General features: G+C 48.2%; 6 protein-coding genes across 7 annotated transcripts; all 6 read right to left on the reverse strand.

Annotated features, from left to right (window-relative positions):
- Positions 1 to 18: 18 nt before the first annotated feature.
- Positions 19 to 1,293, reverse strand: LOC108016467 (uncharacterized). The gene is made up of 3 exons (XM_065866998.2): positions 919 to 1,293; positions 492 to 798; positions 19 to 417 (listed from the first exon to the last, which is right to left on the reverse strand). The coding sequence occupies exons 1-3, from the start codon at positions 1,171 to 1,173 to the stop codon at positions 77 to 79; spliced, it is 903 nt and encodes a 300-aa protein (XP_065723070.2). The 5' UTR covers positions 1,174 to 1,293; the 3' UTR covers positions 19 to 76.
- A 539-nt stretch (positions 1,294 to 1,832) lies between these two features.
- Positions 1,833 to 3,174, reverse strand: LOC108016469 (uncharacterized). Its single transcript, XM_017083123.4, has 3 exons — positions 2,327 to 3,174; positions 2,123 to 2,264; positions 1,833 to 2,045 (listed from the first exon to the last, which is right to left on the reverse strand). The coding sequence occupies exons 1-3, from the start codon at positions 2,943 to 2,945 to the stop codon at positions 1,877 to 1,879; spliced, it is 930 nt and encodes a 309-aa protein (XP_016938612.4). The 5' UTR covers positions 2,946 to 3,174; the 3' UTR covers positions 1,833 to 1,876.
- An 836-nt stretch (positions 3,175 to 4,010) lies between these two features.
- Positions 4,011 to 7,478, reverse strand: Ppi1 (Protein phosphatase 1c interacting protein 1). Its single transcript, XM_065865717.2, has 4 exons — positions 6,754 to 7,478; positions 6,533 to 6,695; positions 6,264 to 6,480; positions 4,011 to 6,205 (listed from the first exon to the last, which is right to left on the reverse strand). Exons 1-4 carry the CDS (start codon positions 7,307 to 7,309, stop codon positions 4,127 to 4,129), a joined length of 3,015 nt encoding a protein of 1,004 aa, XP_065721789.2. The 5' UTR covers positions 7,310 to 7,478; the 3' UTR covers positions 4,011 to 4,126.
- A 198-nt stretch (positions 7,479 to 7,676) lies between these two features.
- Positions 7,677 to 9,329, reverse strand: LOC118878115 (angiopoietin-related protein 1-like). The gene is made up of 2 exons (XM_070996177.1): positions 7,899 to 9,329; positions 7,677 to 7,838 (listed from the first exon to the last, which is right to left on the reverse strand). Exons 1-2 carry the CDS (start codon positions 9,248 to 9,250, stop codon positions 7,745 to 7,747), a joined length of 1,446 nt encoding a protein of 481 aa, XP_070852278.1. The 5' UTR covers positions 9,251 to 9,329; the 3' UTR covers positions 7,677 to 7,744.
- Positions 9,330 to 9,738: 409 nt separating this feature from the next.
- On the reverse strand, positions 9,739 to 13,201 carry LOC108016487 (uncharacterized). Its single transcript, XM_017083154.4, has 3 exons — positions 12,627 to 13,201; positions 10,953 to 12,254; positions 9,739 to 10,874 (listed from the first exon to the last, which is right to left on the reverse strand). The coding sequence occupies exons 1-3, from the start codon at positions 13,055 to 13,057 to the stop codon at positions 9,827 to 9,829; spliced, it is 2,781 nt and encodes a 926-aa protein (XP_016938643.4). The 5' UTR covers positions 13,058 to 13,201; the 3' UTR covers positions 9,739 to 9,826.
- Positions 13,202 to 13,751: 550 nt separating this feature from the next.
- On the reverse strand, positions 13,752 to 15,313 carry Tpi (triose phosphate isomerase). 2 transcript variants are annotated; one of them, XM_065865718.2, is made up of 3 exons: positions 15,041 to 15,313; positions 14,274 to 14,870; positions 13,752 to 14,213 (listed from the first exon to the last, which is right to left on the reverse strand). In XM_065865718.2, exons 1-3 carry the CDS (start codon positions 15,296 to 15,298, stop codon positions 14,007 to 14,009), a joined length of 1,062 nt encoding a protein of 353 aa, XP_065721790.2. In that variant the 5' UTR covers positions 15,299 to 15,313; the 3' UTR covers positions 13,752 to 14,006. The 2 variants fall into 2 exon arrangements, with proteins under 2 accessions (XP_065721790.2, XP_016938619.1); XM_017083130.4 differs by having other exon boundaries at positions 15,013 to 15,102.
- Positions 15,314 to 15,599: the final 286 nt, after the last annotated feature.

Here is a 15,599-nt window from a genome sequence, read left to right on the forward strand (position 1 = left end):
TAACAAAATTAATGTAGCTTTTTTTTTTTTTTTTTTTTTTATTAAGTAGGGAATTTTTATTAAGTTAAAGAACAGGCTATTTAAACTGCACATTATTGTGCAACAATTCTAGGATTTGCTCTTCAGGAGCCGTCCACTTGCATTCCGGATACTTGATGGTGCAGTGATGGGGCAAATCAACTTTCCCCGCTTCGATAGCATCTCGAAAGGCGGATTGCTCCAACCAGGCCAGCAGCCAGGACCATTTGGTGGCTCCATCCAATAGATGATCCAAGTCTGAGGCCTGACCTTTGGTTATTCTTTCTCCCGCACGTTGTGTCAAAATGCAAATGGATTTCAGCAGGCAGACAGATAGATCCACGTCGTTCTTGAGAAACGTTCGCTCAATGACGCCCAAAATATTAGGAAGACTTGTAGCTTAAAAAAAAATGTATTAATAAAATTATCAGAAAACTGATAAACTAGGTTGTAGTATTTACATTCAAACTTACCCACACGATCTCCAGTTTCATTGCGATAGATCAGCTTAAAGTTATCAAAAATTCCAGGAAAGCTAAGGCTATCATCGAAAAGACCCCTGGCTGTGGCATTTGAAGTACTGGGTGCTGGTGTAGAAGAGGGCGAATCCTCCTCCGAAGACTTGGGTTTGTGTGTGGAAGAATTCCCGAAAATGGGCCGCTGATCATCTCCCGTGATGGCCTCCAGTCCCAAACTCCGCATCAGGTGGCCCACAAGGACTCCGCCGGCCACCACGAGTCCACAGCTAACCACTGCTGCTGAATTCACTATAACTAAAGGCTGAGGAAGAATGACGTCTTGAGATCCACATAGGTGTATAAAAAGGTATTCAATTTATAGTCGCAATCACAATCACGTTATATTATACTTCTTATAAACACTCCTTAAACAGAACCTCACCTTAGGTGGCGCATTCCTCTTTCGCTTGACAGGAACCTCCAGAAAGGGCACTAGATAATCCAGACCCAGAGCTATGTTATTGCCGACCGCATCGAAGGATATGAGATTGAACCCCTGGCCAGGATGGGGTCCCGCCTGCTTGGATAGTTTCCCAGATCCTGGCTCCTCCTGCTCCTGCTGCTCCCCCTCTCCACTGCCGGCCCAAATAACGGCACAGCTGGCCAGGAGAGCGAGTGTCAGGTACAATATCTTCATTTTCCCGCTGACAGATCCGTTCGGCTGCGTAGTTGATGAACATTTGAATCAATTTCCCAGGCGGTGTCACCACCAGACTTTTCTTCCACCACCGCCGCTCTGCTTCGATGGGTTACCTGTGCACTTGGAAAAAATAATACCACTTTTATGTGAACTTTTTTCATCATCCAGGTTGTTAGAAATTTAAAATATCTTTTACGGAATTTGTTACTAGTCTTTTATTTCTAGGATATTTTCCCATTCTTGTTAAGAGTTCACATCTCTTACCTTATTTTTTATACTTTATAACTGCTTTAGATTTTTTCCGGTGTAAATACCGCTTGACTGCCTCTTGGCTGCTATACTTTTTTGACTGTGACTCCCCCACTCTTATGTGGAAGACAAACTGCTACAAAGTGGGGAGTGTGACATAACAGGTACGGAGGTGCGAAAACGATTAGCTGGAGGAAATGTCGGGCCAGATGAAAGCGGAAGGTAGCTATAACCACCTTCTCTAATTGGCGAAGTGGCAGAAATTAATCCAATTTTCCGGCATTTCCATTACATAAGAAAACATTTGTTGTGGTGGAAAACATATGTGATATCTATCACATTTTTCTTTTTATTTTAAATGTATTTTCTTACGAACTTTTACAATTATAAATACAAATAAAGCTAGGATCAAATAAATAAATAGCTATAACAATGTTTTTTAAAGTATGTATCATCCATTAAAGAACTTAAGAACCTGAGGTAAACCCCCAGATTTCCAGTCTAAGTGATTTGGCCATTTGCAACTGCGATATGTATGGGTGCAACTGCGATTGCTCCTAGCGGATTGGATGGCATGGAAAACTGCAGTTCCGTCCACAAAAGAATGAAGCCAAGGGGAGCTGAATTACAATAAATTTGAAAGAGATTAATATATTTAGCAGCTGTTTATATATCTTATAATAATCTTATAATATACCTGGTCAACACATTTAGGATCCTGGCATACCCGGAAGATGTGTTTTGCTGCAGATACTGGCAGATCATGCGCTGTACGCATATGGACATATCGATGTTATGCTCCTCTAGCTGGGATTCCACCACATCAGTTAGCCGGCGCACTGTTCCCAAAAATTATACAGTTAGAACCAGAACTAAAGATGTATTCCTAATCAACACTTACTGCCTCTGTCTGGGTCAGACTTATAGCCATAGCCACTGGCCACAGAAGTGATTACTAGGGGGGCTATAAGTAATCGAACCACCGCTGCAATCACTGCGCCTGCGGCCACGACGACTGCTGTATTTATAATAGCCCCGGTTCGCAAATTAAGGAGGCTCTGGACGGCATCTCGGGCCAGATTCATGCTCCTCTTCACCGGGATCTTGAGAAAGGGCACTATGAACTCCAGTTCCACACTGACATCCTCGCCGCTGGCATGGAAATGGAAGCCGCGACCCTCGCGCTCCAACTGGGGACTTTCATCTTCTTCCAAAGTTAGTTCCATTCTTCCGCTGTGCTGACGGGGCTCAAAGTCACGGAATCGAAGCATTCTCGCACTGGCATTGCCGTAAAAGTCCCCGTAGCTCAGATCACTGCCATCCACACTTTCTCCAAAGTAACCCAATAGTGGAAACAGGGCCATTACACCCAGCAAAGGCAATATCCGCACCAACCACATGCTGTCGTTCGAGCGGTCGGAATTCGTCTGATCGCAACTCCAAGACTCCAAAACAAAACCCCCAAAGTCGTGGGGAATTACATGCCCCATGCTCTGGCAATCAAGTTGTATGATATTCATTTAGTCGGAAAACTTGAGCGTAAGACGGAGGCGCGACTTTAACGCTTCGAGGAGTGCGAATATGTTGGCGAATTCGCGATGGCAGATGGCCAACGATTGATTGAATAACGATAGCTGATTCGCAAAAAGATAAGAAAGGAAAGCATGCAAACTTAAAGAAGTGATTCAACAAATTCAAATCAACTGAGATGGTGCTGCCGATAGAGCAGGGGCAACAGTGCGCGACGAAACTAACACGTAGAAAATTTACTAGTATTTATTAAGGTGAAAATATTCCCATATTTCCAAAAGTAAATATCATATCCTTTGATTACCTTACTGATATCGAACACTTTATTTTTAATCAGAACATGCGTCGTGTCGATTTAGTGAGTTCGTAACATACAAATGTATCCACTTTTCAAGCCAGGTATTTTTCTCGGTGTACTGGGAATCTCAGGTAAACTCGCCTTATTAGAAAGACATTTGAGGGCGACTGTGGCCCGTTAAATTTGCATACTCCGCGAAGTGAACTCACTTGAGGGCTGCAGTTATGTCACCAGTAGTGCGACAAAGGTTGGGTAAACAAACTGGGATTGAGCAAGATTACCTCGGGAATTGTTTAAGACTTCCCTGGTTCCCCAGTACTTAAGACTTTTCAGCTGGCAAGTGCGTTAAACAGTTAAGGTTAGATAAACAACCTATCGTTGGAGTAATGACCTCAAAGTGAATATTATTCACCATTTAAGTTTATGGGGCTAACAAAACAAAAGATTTCAAATAATTACACAGAAATATAGTATCTGTTATGGGTCATTTAAGGCTATCAAAAAGCTAGGTTAAGGTTAGATAAACAAACAAAAATATAAGATAATTACAGAGGAAACAGGAGTTTAGTGGTGTCAAATTGCAGACCTTTAATCATTCTTTGATGATTTAAGGTGAAATTTTTGTATTTCCTTTTTGGGCAAATTAGTATTATTTTTATAACACTATATTTTTAATTAATAAAAATATCACTCATATAAAACCTTTTTAAAACTGACTAGGAATATATTATTTTTGTTATATTATAAAAGCCAAAGGTTTTAATTTAGGTGTTTATTAAAACTTATAATTTAACGCGGTTGACTAAATTCGGAACGTTGGTAGGCTAAAATCGCATGTGGATAGGGGATGTGGATCGACCCGGTTAGGCGAAACTAAGGGATAAAACTGTCGGAGGAGTGGGGGCCGATGGTGGGATCGAATCGCACCAGCTTCTTGGTCCTCCGCTTGGCCCGCTGCCTCTGCCGCTCCTTGGTCATCTCCCGGGACCAGGGCTCCCTTCGCTGGGGGGCAGTGGGTGGGTAGGCGGCCTGATCCAGGAGCCGCATGTGGTTGCCACTCAGCGGGAGCTCTGAATCAGTGCTATAGTCCGGTGGAGCACGAGTGGTTGCACCACGCTGGTGGGTTTGAGCGGCGTGGTTGTTCACCCGATTGTAGATACTGGAGTCCTGGTAATCGTGTTGCAGATGGGCCCCCGCAAAACCTCCGGCCACGCGACCCGGAACCGGCTTCTGCTTCTTCGGCTTCTTGGGGATGTTGCGCATCTTGGGCGGCTTGGGCTCCTCCTGGATGACGCCCTTGCCGTAGATCCAATTGAACGGCTTCTGCCGCTCGCCCATCACACAGCTCGCGTACTGAACTGTGGCATCGGGCATGTGGGGGAACAGGCTGGGCCTCACCCAATCGCTCTCGTCGTATTGCGTCTCGCTGTGCTTCACGTGGGAGCTCCTCAGCCGCTCCGGATGCATCAGGCCGGCCGGCGGGGTGACTCCAAAGTCGAACTCCGCCTCGCTGTCCGACGTGTCCGTCAGAACCAACTCATCCTCGCAGGAATCTATCTGGCGACGCTCGCACTCCCGCCGCACATGATATAGCAGTCGCTTCTTGTCCACGAAACTGCGGCAATAGCAGTTCATCAGGGGCTTGTGGCAGGAGCACTTGCTGAAGCCCATTTCCTTGAGGCAGCGCTTCAGATCCCGCAGCTCCTTGAGCAGCGGATTCTTCACAATCCGGAACTGAACGGGCTTCATTTTCACATAGGGATTGGCGGATCGTGCCAGGGTCTTGGCATCCTTCAAAGGACGCAGCGTGATCGTGTACACATCGTTCTTCTTTTCAATGTGGAGGGTGGGCACTTGCACCAGATCCTCCGGCTTTTCACCGGCCGGCGACGCGGGCGACTTCTTGTGACGGTAGTAGGACATGTATTTGGAAACGGGCACAGAGTCCACGGGAAAGTCCTTGAGGAAGTAACGCATCAGGCCGCGAATGGAGCGACGGATAGCGCCGGGTCGCCATCCTGGCTTGGAGGCCAGCGGATGGGAGGTCCACAGCCAGCCCATGTGGCTGGGCACCTTTTTCTCCGCCTCCGGGCAATCCTTCTTCGCCCTGGGTCTCTCCGGTGGCCGGTACATGGAGTAGTACCTGGACTTGAAGGGCCGCTTGGCCTTCAAGCGACGCTTCTTGGTTTTATTCGTCTTTCCGCAGGCATCCTCTGGAGCCTCCGATTTTCCCGCCTTTTTCCTCTCTGGAACTGCCTTCTTGTGCGCCCTGGCCAGGTTGCAGGCCTCCGAGCAGATGTCCTGGATCTTCTGAGCCTCATCTTGGGGGGTTTTAACCTTGAAGAGATCCCTTAGCTCCGCGAATACCTTGGCCAAATCCTGCGGCTTGGAGTCACCCTCCTGGACATTTTTGGCCACCGATTGGTCAGTGGCCTTGGAGTTGGATTCCCGAATGCTGCGCCGCAGGAGCTGGTAGTCCCTTACTATCGTCTCGAATGCCTCCGAAGTGCGTCCAGGATCACCCTGTCCTCCACTCGCTGCACAGCCCTCTACGGAACCCAAATCGAAGCTCAGCTCCTCGATGGGATTTTCCAGGTGATCCAGGAGAATCGATTGGGCGGTGGCTGCCTCATCGTAGGGGCGCTCCTTGAACTCTGGCACGGGCTTGTAGCCGCAGGCGGGACAGGCGGCCACCTTGGGCAGCCAGGAGACATCCTCGCCGCACAGGACGCAGGATCGGGTGTTGCTGATGTGCATCTGCCGGAGCTTGGGTGCCGAAAGCTTCTGGCAGAGGCGATTGGAGTTTCCCTCGCCCAGGATGTTCCGCTGGCAGGAGGAAAACTGGGTGGCAGGACCCGCCGGAGGCTCAAAGGACACACAGCAGTCGTCCACATTCGGGCAGGAGTAGACGGGATAGGGACCCGCCATGTCCAACAAACGAGGAGGGGCTTCCTGCCGGGGAGATTGTAAATAAATTAAGAAAAACTAAATTGCCAACTACCCTTCCAACCTGACATCCCTCGCAATTGTGGCCCCTATCCTCGCTGCAGGAGGGGGAATCCCGTCGAGAATCCTCCACGTCGCTGGGCATGAAACCCGCGCAGGGATCAAGCGAGGAGGAGGACATGAAGGAGACGTCCTGGGGATCCACATGCATGTCCATGCCGCCCGCAGAGCATCCTGGGCGCTCCTGGCCGCCCGCCAAACGTCGTCCGGCTACCGCGTCTCTATTGAAGTTCAGGTGCTATCAAGGATCGGTTCCTTGGTGGCGCTACTTACTCTTTGAGGGTCTGGCAGCGCATCTGCATGGCGAAGCGGAGGTTAATCAGGCCGACAGTGCAGCCCTTGCAGGTCAGCTCCACGTTGGCATCGTGTACGATCTCCTCGAAGTCGTTGATCATGCGGTTGACCACCGCCGCGGGCGGGAAGTAGCAGCCGCGAGCTGGATTGGGAGATTGGAGGATTAGGGGGGCCCAGGTTAGGCGGAACTCACTGCTCACCAATCTCCTTGCGCAGGTAGACCACGGAAATGGTGATGCCCTCGGCCAGCTGCCGCTGCAGGCACTCCGGTTCCATTTGGAAGGTCTTGTCGGGATTGAGGGGCAGGCAGTTGACCCCGATGCTGCCGGCATCCAGGCAGATCTTGCAGCCGCGGCACACGCTGGCCCTGACCTGCAGCTTGTCCCGGCACTCGAAGTCCCGGCCCGGCATGTCCAGCCGCTGGACAATCAGCTTGGCGGCAAAGCAGCGCATGTAGTCCCGGTTTGGCTTGCCCTTCTGGCCAGGAGCCGGGCACCGCGGCTCGTAGACCCCCTCTCGGTTGCGGACCGGGCAGGAGGAGCAGCAGCAGGCCGAGGCGCCCTTGCCCTTCTTGTCCTTCCTGTCCTTGTTGTCCTTCTCCTGGTAGGTGGAGCAGTGCATGTACTCCGCCTTGCAGCTGGCCAGTCGAGTGCTGATCATCCCGCGGTGCTTGTAGTAGTTATCCCAATCCATCAGCTCCTCCACCGGCTTCTCCTTCCTCTCCGCCGGCTCCGGCTTGCACTGGAACTTCTCCATCCTGGGGATCCCGGGTCGTCCACGAGTCAAGAATTTCCTTGCACAAATAATTTAAAAAGCGCTCGAGCAACGCCACAAGAATTCACATAAAAGTTTACAATTTATATAGGACCCTAAGCCCGAAGCGATCGACCTGAACTTTCAATAGAGAATGAGCTCGTTTGCCATATCAACCTGGTATGTTCAGGCGAAGGCAAACTCACGGCATCCTGGGGATCCAGAATTACAAATTTATATATATATTAAAAGGAAAAGATAATTCTTTAGGATTTAGTGTAGGTTAAATAACGAATGGTGTGGCTATTGAGTGTAGTGATTGAATAACTATATTCTCAAACCGTAACAATATAACAAGAACTCTAGTAAATATATATAAAATTATTGTTAATTTTTATTTTTTTGAGTTGCCGCATATAAATTGTTCACACATAAAGCTCATACGGACCTCGGCTTGATCAACATTTCAGCAAATTCACAGTCGATCCTATTCCAATGAAAATGACCCTCTCTCCTGCTTCCAGTTAGACAACTGTATTTAAAATTTCTCTTTGTGATGCTATGCAATAAGTTTATAATATCGTTTGTTTACCAGTCGGAACAATCGTCGTACCACCAAGCACCTCTGAGTTTTTCAGCGCAATTGAAAATATAATTGTCATTATCGCTATCAAACGTGGAGAACTTCATTCCTTCGTGGTATCTTAATGAATCCCTTGCTGTTCCAGAAAATGTTCCCAGTGATTTTAGCTTATAGAATGTCTGCTCGCTTCCGATTTGAAAATAATCATAGTGAGCGTGAGCAGATCCTCTGTTAAAAAAGCGAAGCCTTATGAACAGTTCATGGGGCTTGTCCTTAGTCATCTGGTGCAGCTTCTCCAATCCGATGAAAAACTCTCTATTTAAGTATCCAAACCCATTCGTATAGTTAGCCCAGTTTCGATTGAAGTCCACTGATTCGTCCTGACGCCTTAGAATGGTCATCCAACCAGTCGAGTTACAGGGAGCCTCGAATATAGGTATTCCGGGTTTATTTATCTTGTATATTCCATTTGGGCGGCCAATGGGGCAATCTTCCACTCCACGACACATAAAAAGTTCATCGGGTATTTCAGTTATCGTTTCCAAATCATGCTTAATTTTTTCACTCAGGTTTTCCAGTTGGTTATCTTTCACAGTAATTTTATCGGCCATTTCAGTTATCTTTTCCAAGTCATGTTTAGTCTGATTATTGAGTCTATCGATTTCGTTGTTTTTGGTCAAAATTTGTGCAATCAGGATTTCCAGTTGGTTATGTTTAACAGAAATTTTTCCCTCCATATTCTTTATTTGTTCACTCTTATCACTAATTTCTTTTTCTTTTAACTTTATAATGTCATCTCGTCTTTTTACCTCCTCAGTTCTATCATTTATGTCTTTTATTTGAACCTTAACGTCATCTCTTGACTTTGTCAACTGATTCCGCAGGTTACTTATAGTAACTGTCATAAAGTTAACCTTTTCATCTAGTTCAAGTATTTGCTTATCTTTCGTTTTTATGAGATCACAATCGTGAATTTCTTTCACTTTTTCTTTTATGAGGTCATCTTTGAATTTTAGTTGTTGTTCTGCACTAACCAACCTATTCTTTAGGTCATTAATAGTTGCAGACATTTCTTTTTCCTTGCTATTGATTGCTAACTGACTCTGCAACTTGTAAATAGTTTCCATTTGTTTCACATTTTCCTTATTATGTTCATCCTTGATTTGTAATTGGTGTTCATAAAAGTCCAACTTTCTTTTCAATTCTTTAATAGTGCTTTCTAGGTAGTAGTAGGCACTACATTTGCTTTCCATATTTAGATCAGACGATGGCGATTCCTCCATCCCATTGGTGCCGTCAACGAGATATAGCTGATCTAGGACCGAAATTATCAGAAAAATTCCAAAGATGCGCGGACTCATTTCGGCTAGTATGTGAAATGTATTATCACCGACTGCGAAAACGGAACTGATCTCAAGTTCAGAACTGTGTTTAAATTGTATAGCCACTGCTTATGTAGCACAAGCGCTTCCCCAAAATTCCCAGAATATATGTACGTAGTAACGTATATACAGCCAAATCTTCTTATCACCACAGTACTATTACTTCCTAAAGTATGCCTTAACCTCAGGAAAAAAGTAGCGTATTTCAATGAAAAATCTTAAACGAATGATATCAAAAGTTCGGTAAGCTTGTATTTTCTTTATTCAAGATCGAAAGAATTTAAGAACGTTCGCTATACAAATTTCAAGATCGATTCTTAAATTATTCGTTTTGCATTTTTCTGGGTGTATGGTGTCGTTATGTGTGGTCTGGTCGGCAGGCTATCTCCTAAAGACTCGCGCACAGTCCAGAGATCAGAAACCTTCCGACCTGCAAGTTCTGTATAGATAGACCTATAAATTCTCAATTCAGTTGCAGTTGCACTCTTCACTTGGAGTGCCAAAATCATAATCAATTATTTTGCGATGTAATTGTTAAAACGACGATAGATAAGATCAGTACATATGGACGGGGGAATTGGACCTGTGCCAAGGTCTGTTCAGAGGGGTGGGATCGAAGCGGCGGGGATCGTCGTAGCCCCCAACGTTTCGGAACGGGAGCTGTTTGCGTGGCTTCTTCTTTGGGGGATTTCGCATGCGGGGCTTTGGGGGATCTGCGTGGATGTTGCCCTTGCCGTAGAGCCAGGGGAACTTCTTCTTCCGCTCGCCCATCACACAGCCGCCGTACTGGACCATCATGTTGGCCGGATGCGGGTACATGGTGGGCGCTGCCCAGTCGTGATCCACGTACTGGGTCTCCACATGCGCCCTGTCCGGCTGCCGCCGGCGGTCGGGCTTTAAAACGCCCGCTGGGGGCGTGACCCCGAACTCGTACTCCCGATCACTGTCATCGTCGTCGCTGTTCGGCGAGTAGACAAAGGTATCCGAGTTGTCCGGCCAGCCCCGCTGGCGACACTCCCTGGCCAGCTCGAACTGCATCCGCTTCTTGTCGTTGTGGCTCCGGCAGAAGCAGCTGGCCACCGGGCGGCGGCAGGTGCAGGGGGCGAACCCCTTGTCCTGCAGGGCCACCCGCATCTGGCGGAGACCCGCGGCCAGCGGATCCTTGGTGATGCGGAAGACCACGGGCTTCATGTCCGCGTACGGGTTGGCACTGGTGGCCAGGGCGCGGGGCTCCTTCAGCGGACGCAGCGTGATGATGTACTCGTCCCCCCGGCGACTTATGTGCAGCGTGGGGTGCTGCACCAGAGGCTCCTCATCCTGGTCACCCCGATCCTTGGGGCACTTCCGGCGGCGGTAGTGGTAGCGCGACAGGCAGATATTGTCGGCGGGGAAGTCCTTCAGGAAGTAGGCCATCAGCTGGCGGATGGGTCGGGAAATGGCCCCGGGTCGCCAGGACTTGTGGCGCGCCATCTCGCTCTTGGTCCACATCCAACCCATGTGGCAGGGCACCTTGCAGTAGCCGGTGTACTTGCTGTCCGAGATGCAGTCCATGTGGCCAATGCGTGGATCTTTGGGCTCCTTCCTCGACTTCAGAAAGGTGTAGCTGCCAGGAACAGGGTTATGCCATTGTAATTCAAAAACTCGATTTGAAGAACATTTCTTCTCGCATATCAAAACTCACCATCGGGACTTCTTGCGGTGGACGGGCTTCCTCTTGACCCTGATTTTCGGGGGCTTGGGATAGGCCCGGTCAATCTCGTCCAGGGCCCTTTGCAGCGACTTCCTGGCCTTTCGGCGGGCCTTGAGCGACTTGCTCTTCCGACAGGCTGCATCGCATTCCTTCCTCAGCTCCTGGGCCACCGCATCCGCCTCGTCGGCGCCCTTCTTCTTGCCATACATATTCCGCATCTCCGTGAAGATGGAGATCAGTTGGGTGCGACGCTGTGAGGTGTCCGAGTTGGTTTTCTTCACCGGATTCTTGATTTCTGGTAAGGATCTGGCCGTAGTGCCGGGCTCGGCCTGTGGCAGGGTAACGGGCTTTACCTTGCACTCGGATTCCTTGAAGAAGTTCTCGCAGAGCTTGCGAATTCGACATCGGGTGCAGGGTTTCCCACCCAGACAGCCACATTGCTTGGGCACATTGGGATCATCGTTGACCTGGGACTTCCGGATCCTGTCGCCCATCGCCTCATCATCCTCAGAGGTATTGGAGGAGCCCAGTTCACAGGGCTCCTTGCGCAGGGAATCCCTGAGGAGTTGCTGAGCTGTGGCCGTAAGATCGTAGGGCTCCTCGCTGGGATGTATGTCCTCGAAGGTCTTATACCCGCAATAGGGGCAGGCGGAGATCTTGGGCAGCCAACTGATGTCCGAACGGCAGAGCTGGCAGAGATTCGGTGGCCTGTAGGCCTGCTGCTTCAGTTGGGGTTCCTTCTGGGGACACAGGCCCACCAGCCTGCGACGAGCTGCCTGCTCCATGGAAGCAGTCAGGGATATGGCCTTTCTCTTTCTGGGAGGCCTGTCCGCCTCGAACTCATTAACATCGCAGGAGGACGAGGAGGAGGAAGTATCCGTGGAGGTCTTGGGCGACCGGCACTTGCAATGCCAACGACGGGACTTGTCATGTGAACTGGGAGGCTTGGGCACCTTCGTTTGATCCAGGCCCAGTTCGTCGATAAGCTTTTTCAGAGCAGCCCGCTCGCGCTTCTTCTCCGTTTTCTCATCCTGGGGAACCTGCATTCCCCTCAGGAAGCATCCGCATCCCGAGGTGGCACCTCCCCTGTGATCCTTGTCCTCCTCATTTGCACTGGCCGCGTGGGGACATTGGAAGGGTGCTCCGGCATGCGACATCAGGCGCTCATCCGTGATGCAACTGTTCGTGGGACATTTCCCAGAGCGTCCCAGGGTGAAGATGATGTCCCTCTTGTTAATCGTATTCTCCACCGGCCTGCACACATCGTAGCAGCCAAAAGGAATCAAGCCGTGGCTGAAAAGGATTGCTAGTTATGATCTTGAACTAACCATTAGTTTGTTTGGATTAGATAGTTTTGATATTTCAAAATAATCCTAAGTATAGTTACCGAGTTAACATGATATTAAAAGGTATTGATTTCACCCTTGCATAATGAAAATTATTGAGTTAGATATTTTAAATCACTGTCTTTTTATCACTAAATAATGTAATTTGATTGGAAAGAACATTGTTAGATCTTTATCCCTTTAAAAATACTCTGCTCTAGTTTAAAACTAATTTATTTTGAATAAGATACCTTTTTATCAAATCGAAGTGATACAGGGTGCATCAAGTTGATCGAAATGAGTATAATTTAGCACAGTTTTCCTATGACAATGCACTTACTTTATGTCCGGAGAAGCAGCGCTGATCTTTAGGAGCAGCTCCACCTCGCCAACTCTATTCTTGCCCTTGGTCAGCTCCACCAGCAGCTTCTCGGTGACCGAGAAGGTGGGATCCGTCAGCTGTCGCAGGACGGGGGAGTCCAGCATGGTACTGCCCGATCCTATGAGCTCGTCGTTCTCCTTCAGGGTTACGCTTACGCCCTTGGAGGTCAGTGCTCCAATCAGCTCACAGGGACTGGCCGTAAAGCCACCCAGAGCTTCCGGCGGAAACTGATCCACCAAAACACGCTCCATTGACAACTCCTCAAAGTCCTCAAACAACCTTACCGAATAGACGGGTCTTCCCCCACCTACACTAAAACTCGCGGATTTACGAGGAATTGGCAAACTGGTGTTTACCAGGATCACATCGAAGACGTAGGACTGCGCCATCTTGCGAAACTATAGATAAAATCGGGTTTATAATTGTGTTCACTGTCTAAAGATTTGGCTAAAACTTTGTTCAATTTTTAAAAATATAAAACTCCAGTCTGAATAAAATCGATGTGTTCAGAAACGAATATTAAAGATAGAATGACTAAACATGACAAGCTCGGAGTTTGCCAGATTTGAAGCTTTACAAAGATTACTTGGGTTAAGGTATACGGTTTTTTTATGTATAAAAATAACATCCTTTAAAAGTTAAAATATTCCCTTATAATCACATAGCAATGTTTTACATAAAAAGCGGTAGATCTTGGACCTCATAGTTGCGAAAACTTGTGTACCCATAGTCTAAAAAAATCCAGATGAGTAATGAACTCTAACCATTTGTATAAACCGCTTTCTCTTCTAATCTCAACTAAGGCTATCTGATGATACATTGCTTATCTTTGAAAGCTTTTTATGTAAACAAATTCTTTCCAAAATATTTGGAATCTATTCTTTTCTGGCAAACAAGTGATTTGTACTTCGAATGATTTTATATTACGTGTTCTTATCAAAAGTTAAGTAATATTTTTAGCCGGTTTAAGGTCCACAGAGGTGACACACACACATGTGTGTATAACTTTCCCCACCTTGTCGTCAAAGCATTTTCTCTATAAATAGCTTATGAATTCTAGCAAAAAATAACACATTCCTTCGGTTTTGGTTTATGAGTAAATGAGTAGCGTATAATTATTGCCAGAATAATTTAGGATTTACACAATGGACTACTATACGTTTAACAACAGGGAGGTAACTATGAATTTGGAACTGCACTTGGTGGTGACGAGGTGTGTGCGTAATGCATATGCGGTGCGGAATCTGAAATCTGGAGATCCTCCAGAGACCCTTAACCGCGGGCAGTTCGCTAGCAAGTGATCGAATGCTTGGAGATCGGGACTGCGACTGGGAATCCCTACTGCCTGGCATTGATGATGTCCACGAACTCGGGCTTCAGGGAGGCGCCGCCCACCAGGAAGCCATCGATGTCGGGCTTCTTGGCCAGCTCCTTGGCATTGGCAGCGGTCACGGAGCCGCCGTACTGGATGCGCAGGGTGGCGGAGACCTCCTTGGAGATGTTGTCACTCAGCCACTGGCGCAGGAAGGCGTGGACCTCCTGGGCCTGTAAGAGAAATACAAGGATTAGTGTCCAGAAGTATCAAGATAACCAGAGAGAGCCCACCTGATCGGGAGTGGCCGTCTTGCCGGTGCCAATGGCCCATACGGGCTCGTAGGCCACCACCACGTTCTTCCAGTCCTTGATCTTCTGGGCATAGGCGCACATCTGGCGGGCCACCACCTCGTTGGTCTTGCCGGCCTCGCGCTCCTCGAGGGTCTCTCCAATGCAGGCGATGACCTTCAGACCTTCGGCCAGGGCGTGCTCGGCCTTCTCGGCAATCAGGGCGTCCGACTCATTGAAGATGGCGCGGCGCTCCGAGTGGCCCAGGATCACCCAGTCGGCACCGATGTCCTTCAACATCGCCGGGGAGATTTCGCCGGTGAAGGCGCCCTTGGCCACCTTGTAGGCATTCTGGCCGGCCAATCCCAGTTCGCAGGGCAGCAGATTGCGGGCGTACATCAGGTAGATGGACGGGCAGCCGATGACCACCTCGGTGTTGGGGTCCAGGGAGGCGGTGCTCAGGGTCTTGGCGATCTCGGCGATGGACTTCTGGTCACCGTTCATCTTCCAGTTTCCTCCCACGCAGAATTTACGGCCGCTCATGGTGTTGCTGTTGTTGGTGTTGCTGTCGTTGCAATCGGTACTGAAATTGGCGTAGAACTGGGGATAGGGGTGTCTATAAGTCGAGTGTTGGGTACTGATAATTTCAGGTGGGTATCTCGATGACTGGAGGCTCGTTGTCAACTTTTCCTCTTAACTTTCGCCTATTTTCTCGATTTTCCCCGGCTCATAACACACCCACCTCGAAGTTCGTCTGCTGATGTACTAACCTTCTTTTGACCTTCGTAAGTCTTCCACTGGCACTTGAAAAGCTTTGGAAAAACAGCTGTGAATTTGCCCAGAAGAGCTTGCGAAACGACGCCTTTTAGTACCTCCGCCGTAACTCCACCCACAGTGGGATGGTTGTGATCCATGGTGGGGATGGTGTGATGGCGGTTCTGGTGATACTGGCAGTGCTGGAGCAGGGGTACCGTCGGAATGCGCTGGATTTTGTTTCTATAGACCTTGGTCAGCACTTTCAAATGCATTTCCAGCGTGGTTTTAATGTCTCCAAAGCACTGCCACAATTTTATGTTGTTGTCAAAGATTGTAAAATAGTAATTCTAACATAATATAAGCGGCTTGCTGACATTTTCAAATTTATTTAGGTTTCCGTCTTAGCAGGGACTGAAACCTTCTCGGTGGGGGAGTCTTATGGAAGAGGTTTTCGGCTGTTTTGGCGTCGCTTCCAGAAAGCTATATTAAAGCTTTTTGATAGCAGGCTTGCCATCATTCGCTATAAGAAAAATGCTAAGCAACGAACTATTTGTATACCCTTTCAAAAAGTAT

This window comes from Drosophila suzukii, chromosome 3 (genome assembly GCF_043229965.1).
Source record: "Drosophila suzukii chromosome 3, CBGP_Dsuzu_IsoJpt1.0, whole genome shotgun sequence".
In the NCBI taxonomy this organism is placed as follows: domain Eukaryota; kingdom Metazoa; phylum Arthropoda; class Insecta; order Diptera; family Drosophilidae; genus Drosophila; species Drosophila suzukii.

What these genes read in the sequence shown, in the direction of transcription:
- LOC108016467 (XM_065866998.2), bottom strand. Translation starts at nt 1,173, where the DNA reads ATGAAGATATTGTACCTGACACTCGCTCTCCTGGCCAGCTGTGCCGTT. An exon ending in AGAGGAATGCGCCACCTAAG is followed by an intron (nt 799 to 918) that starts GTGAGGTTCTGT and finishes ATTCTTCCTCAG; the next exon opens with CCTTTAGTTATAGTGAATTC. An exon ending in TGAAACTGGAGATCGTGTGG is followed by an intron (nt 418 to 491) that starts GTAAGTTTGAAT and finishes TTTTTTTTTAAG; the next exon opens with CTACAAGTCTTCCTAATATT.
- LOC108016469 (XM_017083123.4), bottom strand. Translation starts at nt 2,945, where the DNA reads ATGAATATCATACAACTTGATTGCCAGAGCATGGGGCATGTAATTCCC. An exon ending in GTCTGACCCAGACAGAGGCA is followed by an intron (nt 2,265 to 2,326) that starts GTAAGTGTTGAT and finishes TTTTGGGAACAG; the next exon opens with TGCGCCGGCTAACTGATGTG. An exon ending in ATCCTAAATGTGTTGACCAG is followed by an intron (nt 2,046 to 2,122) that starts GTATATTATAAG and finishes ATTGTAATTCAG; the next exon opens with CTCCCCTTGGCTTCATTCTT.
- Ppi1 (XM_065865717.2), bottom strand. Translation starts at nt 7,309, where the DNA reads ATGGAGAAGTTCCAGTGCAAGCCGGAGCCGGCGGAGAGGAAGGAGAAG. An exon ending in CTACCTGCGCAAGGAGATTG is followed by an intron (nt 6,696 to 6,753) that starts GTGAGCAGTGAG and finishes CTCCCAATCCAG; the next exon opens with CTCGCGGCTGCTACTTCCCG. An exon ending in CGCTGCCAGACCCTCAAAGA is followed by an intron (nt 6,481 to 6,532) that starts GTAAGTAGCGCC and finishes GAACTTCAATAG; the next exon opens with AGACGCGGTAGCCGGACGAC.
- LOC118878115 (XM_070996177.1), bottom strand. Translation starts at nt 9,250, where the DNA reads ATGAGTCCGCGCATCTTTGGAATTTTTCTGATAATTTCGGTCCTAGAT. An exon ending in TACGACGATTGTTCCGACTG is followed by an intron (nt 7,839 to 7,898) that starts GTAAACAAACGA and finishes TTTTAAATACAG; the next exon opens with TTGTCTAACTGGAAGCAGGA.
- LOC108016487 (XM_017083154.4), bottom strand. Translation starts at nt 13,057, where the DNA reads ATGGCGCAGTCCTACGTCTTCGATGTGATCCTGGTAAACACCAGTTTG. An exon ending in GCTGCTTCTCCGGACATAAA is followed by an intron (nt 12,255 to 12,626) that starts GTAAGTGCATTG and finishes AATCCTTTTCAG; the next exon opens with CCACGGCTTGATTCCTTTTG. An exon ending in CACCGCAAGAAGTCCCGATG is followed by an intron (nt 10,875 to 10,952) that starts GTGAGTTTTGAT and finishes TGTTCCTGGCAG; the next exon opens with CTACACCTTTCTGAAGTCGA.
- Tpi (XM_065865718.2), bottom strand. Translation starts at nt 15,298, where the DNA reads ATGCATTTGAAAGTGCTGACCAAGGTCTATAGAAACAAAATCCAGCGC. An exon ending in CTTACGAAGGTCAAAAGAAG is followed by an intron (nt 14,871 to 15,040) that starts GTTAGTACATCA and finishes CCCTATCCCCAG; the next exon opens with TTCTACGCCAATTTCAGTAC. An exon ending in AGACGGCCACTCCCGATCAG is followed by an intron (nt 14,214 to 14,273) that starts GTGGGCTCTCTC and finishes TTTCTCTTACAG; the next exon opens with GCCCAGGAGGTCCACGCCTT.